At 43.0% G+C, this 3770-nt stretch overlaps 1 protein-coding gene across 1 annotated transcript; it reads right to left on the bottom strand.

The window, feature by feature from the left end:
- Positions 1–695: 695 nt before the first annotated feature.
- On the bottom strand, positions 696–2420 carry kcna10a (potassium voltage-gated channel, shaker-related subfamily, member 10a). Its single transcript, XM_006785821.2, has one exon. The coding sequence runs from the start codon at positions 2418–2420 to the stop codon at positions 696–698; it is 1725 nt and encodes a 574-aa protein (XP_006785884.2).
- Between the last annotated feature and the right edge of the window lie 1350 nt (positions 2421–3770).

Below are 3770 nucleotides of genomic sequence, written 5' to 3'. Positions count from 1 at the left end.
GAGGAAAGGAGTGACCTTTGTTTGTTCAGAACTGGCCAGCAATTCAATCAGTTTTGCAGAGTTGCAATTTTAATCGGAAAATATAGAAGATTTCAGTTAAGCCGTGAGATGAAAAGTGGGCCGTGTGAGGCAGACACTGTAAATATTATATATAAGCATCAGTTTTTGAGCAGGAGAGAATTGATTCCAATAGGATGAAATGTTGAATGATTAGAGATTAATAAAATACATTAACAATGTGAACGTTAAGAATTTTCTTTACTGCAGATGAACTTTAAATGGTTTAATACTTTATGGCCCATTAAAATGTTGTTGGAAAGCTGCGTTAAACATCGTCGAGGACAAAATCACAACATGTTGTAAACATTAGGATTACTGGCCAATGAACAGAAGGTTTCCTTTAGAAGGATCTGCTAAACATACACGAGAATGAAGAACGTTTCTCGGGTCTGTGCAACCTAAACACCTACCATGAAACATAATAACATGAATATGGGGAACTCATTTTCAAAATGTCATTTCCATATTGGACAAAAAGAGGTAAATGTGGTACAACCAGTTTATAATTAAAAAACATGTTTTTCACAAGGTGCAGTGCAGATGTAATGAAGCCAACTGGCCACTCTTAACAGTGACTATTTAATATTTCCTGCTTAGTGGCAAAGTTTCACCTCCTATTGAACAGTCTTCTGACGTCACTTCCCTTTGTCACTCTGCCAGAGCCCGTTGGCTTTATTGAGCGAGGTGTTGCTACCCTGTGTGGTATCCTTTATGGCTTTCTCAACAGCATCAGCCAAGGGCAACTTGTCCTCTGCTTCTGCCTCTCTATGGTAGAAATAGTTGAAGTTGGAAACAATGACGGGAACAGGCAAGGCAATAGTCAGCACACCTGCAATGGCACACAAGGTGCCCACCATCTTACCCCCCATGGTAATGGGACACATGTCTCCGTAGCCTACAGTGGTCATGGTAACAACAGCCCACCAGAAGCCATCGGGTATGCTGACAAACACCGTATTTGGCTCGTCTACCTCAGCAAAGTAGATAGCGCTGGAGAAAAGGATAACTCCAATAAAGAGGAAGAAGATGAGCAGCCCGAGCTCACGCATGCTGGCCTTCAGAGTCTGTCCCAGGATCTGGAGCCCTTTAGAGTGACGAGACAGTTTGAATATACGAAACACCCGCACCAAGCGGATGATACGTAGAATGGCCAAAGACATGTTCTGCCCTGAGCTTTCTGCTGGAGTTGTGGCCAATTCTGTAATCACAGTGACAAAATAAGGGATGATCGATATGATGTCAATAATGTTCATGAGGTTGTGGAAAAACTCTCTTTTGCTAGGGCACACCAAAAATCGCACACACAGCTCAAAGAAAAACCAACCAATGCAGGCAGTTTCAATGATGAAGAAAGGATCAGAGAACGTTGTGGGCTTGACACTAGGCGGGCCCGCAGAGCCCTGCGATTGGTTAAAAGGTTGCACTGCTGTGGGCACAACTGGGTCGGTCTCATCTCTGAATTCTGGTAGTGTTTCCATGCAGAAAATAATAATGGATATGACAATGACGAGGACGGACACCAGCGCTACACCTCGTGCTGCATTGGAGCTCTCTGGGTACTCGAACAGCAGCCAGAATTGTCTGTACACATCGTTACTAGGAAGAGGAATCTCAACGTCTTTTAAGAATCCTTCTTCTTCTCTGAACTGCTCCATAGCCTCGTTTCCAAGCTCATAGAACTGAATTTCATCTGCAAACACATCAAGGGGAACGTTAGCTGGTCGCCTAACTTTACCTCCTGACTGGTAGTAATATAAAATCCCATCAAAGCTCGGTCTGTTCCGATCAAAGAAGTACTCGTTCCTCATCGGATCAAAGTACTCCATCCTCTTCAAAGGGTCCCCTAGAAGTGTCTCAGGAAACTGGTCCAGTGTTTTAAGCTGCGTCTCAAAACGAAGACCGGCAATGTTGATGATGACTTTCTGATCTCCATCATCCAAGCCTCGTTTATCAACAAAGAGATCCTCACAGCACTCCTTAGCAAGCCGGTTGAAGATCATCTCACTTTCCTTGCTGCCCTCACTGCTTAGCAGCAGTTTAAAGTTTGAGATCATGCTAGCACAGCTGCTACGCCCCTTTCTAGTTGGAGTTGGCATCGTCGGGGACTGTGGTACTGTAAGTGTCTGTGGGATGGGTGAAGAGGAGGTCGATTCCCAAATGTATGGGGGTATAGGGCTGCAGTGGGAAGGCGTAGGTGTTAGGTCTGTGGCTCTTAGATGGTAGTTGCTGGTTGGGCTGCTGTGCTCTGGGGGCATGTCCACTGTGAGAGCTGTGGTCTCATCAGCATAGGTGTCCACCTCATCTCCAAGGTTGCCAGCAAGGTCATCCAGGCTCTCAAAGTCTACCAAGGCCACCTCCATGGCTTTGGTTCAGCCAGTGCAACACACAGACTGACAGATGGGAGGTTCACACACCAGAGTCAGCAGCACCAGCAGCGTAGCAGAGCATTCAGGCTACAGTGTGACTGACGTAAATACAAAAATCCAGTTCCTGTAGAGTTGAAGAGGAGAGACAAAGATTATCAGTGTGTTTCTGTTAGCTGTGCAGAGCTCACCAAGACAAGCATCAGGTCATTAGAATATGATAAACACAAATGCTAGTTTCTTGGAGAATTATTTGGAAACAGAAAGTGAGAGACATAGTTTAAACTGGGAACAAGCAACGCTATCTACCAGCAATACAGCTAGAACAAGGAGGAGAGAAAGAACAAAAACTAGTAAATTCTTTGCTGGTTCTTTCTTGCGATGTCATGTAACTTTGAAAACAGCAGACATTAAATAGGAGAGCAACTCAAGGGTAGCTACAGCCTGACCCTTACATGTTCACATATCTCTGACTGATCAAATCATTATCAAATTGTTGACATAAACTTTACTACTATTCCTTTAAATAAGTAATACTAGTTATTAGGGATGCAACGATACCAGTTTTTTCAAACCGATACGATACCGATACTTGGATCTGAGTACTTGCCGATACTGAGTACAAAAAACGATACTTCTACCACACACACACACACACACACACACACACACAAATACAATTAATTGGAAGACAGGTTTTATTATATTACCGATATACTGCCGATAAAAAATAAAATCTTAATAAAAATGACCACAAAAAAAATTTCAAGTGAAAAATAAGCACTTGTGTTAAATTATTGCGGAGTCTCCACATTGTAATTTTACAAAATATCACTGAACTATTGACACTGTCTCGAGCTTTCAGAATAATAAATAAACACTTCTGTTTATTTATTATATTTCATATCGCGGCTCGAGTATGCTGAGAAGACGGTGCAATCCTATGTTTTCCACGACCGGCATTGGCTGGTCATCCAGAGCGATAAAATGAGTCAGAGCCTCTGTTATTTTAACTGCCTGCGGATTTTCTCTTGACATTTTTCTTCGCTTTTCCAAAACCTGAGTTAAAGTTGGCTGTTCCACACTGCTGACATTTTGTTTAGCCTAGCTACAGCAGCCTGCAGTTTTTTTAGTCTCACTCGTCTAACCCTGTGCCTGTTTAGCGTGGGATGTCCCCCTAGTGGCCAATCTAAAAAACTACAACAGAAATGACCAGCCACCCTCTGATTAATGAAATAAGTTGGTATCGGTTAACTTTTACAAGTATGAGTACACACACATTTTACAGTATCGGCCCCGATACCCGATACCAGTATCGGTATCGGTGCATCCCTACTAGTTAGCAAT

This window comes from Neolamprologus brichardi, chromosome 20 (assembly GCF_056152115.1).
Source record: "Neolamprologus brichardi isolate AB-2024 chromosome 20, ASM5615211v1, whole genome shotgun sequence".
Taxonomy (NCBI): Eukaryota; Metazoa; Chordata; class Actinopteri; order Cichliformes; family Cichlidae; genus Neolamprologus; species Neolamprologus brichardi.
This window is presented reverse-complemented; position numbering and strand designations above follow the sequence as displayed.

Bases quoted from the DNA above. Each gene is read 5' to 3' on its own strand.
- kcna10a (XM_006785821.2), bottom strand. From the start codon at position 2,420: ATGGAGGTGGCCTTGGTAGACTTTGAGAGCCTGGATGACCTTGCTGGC.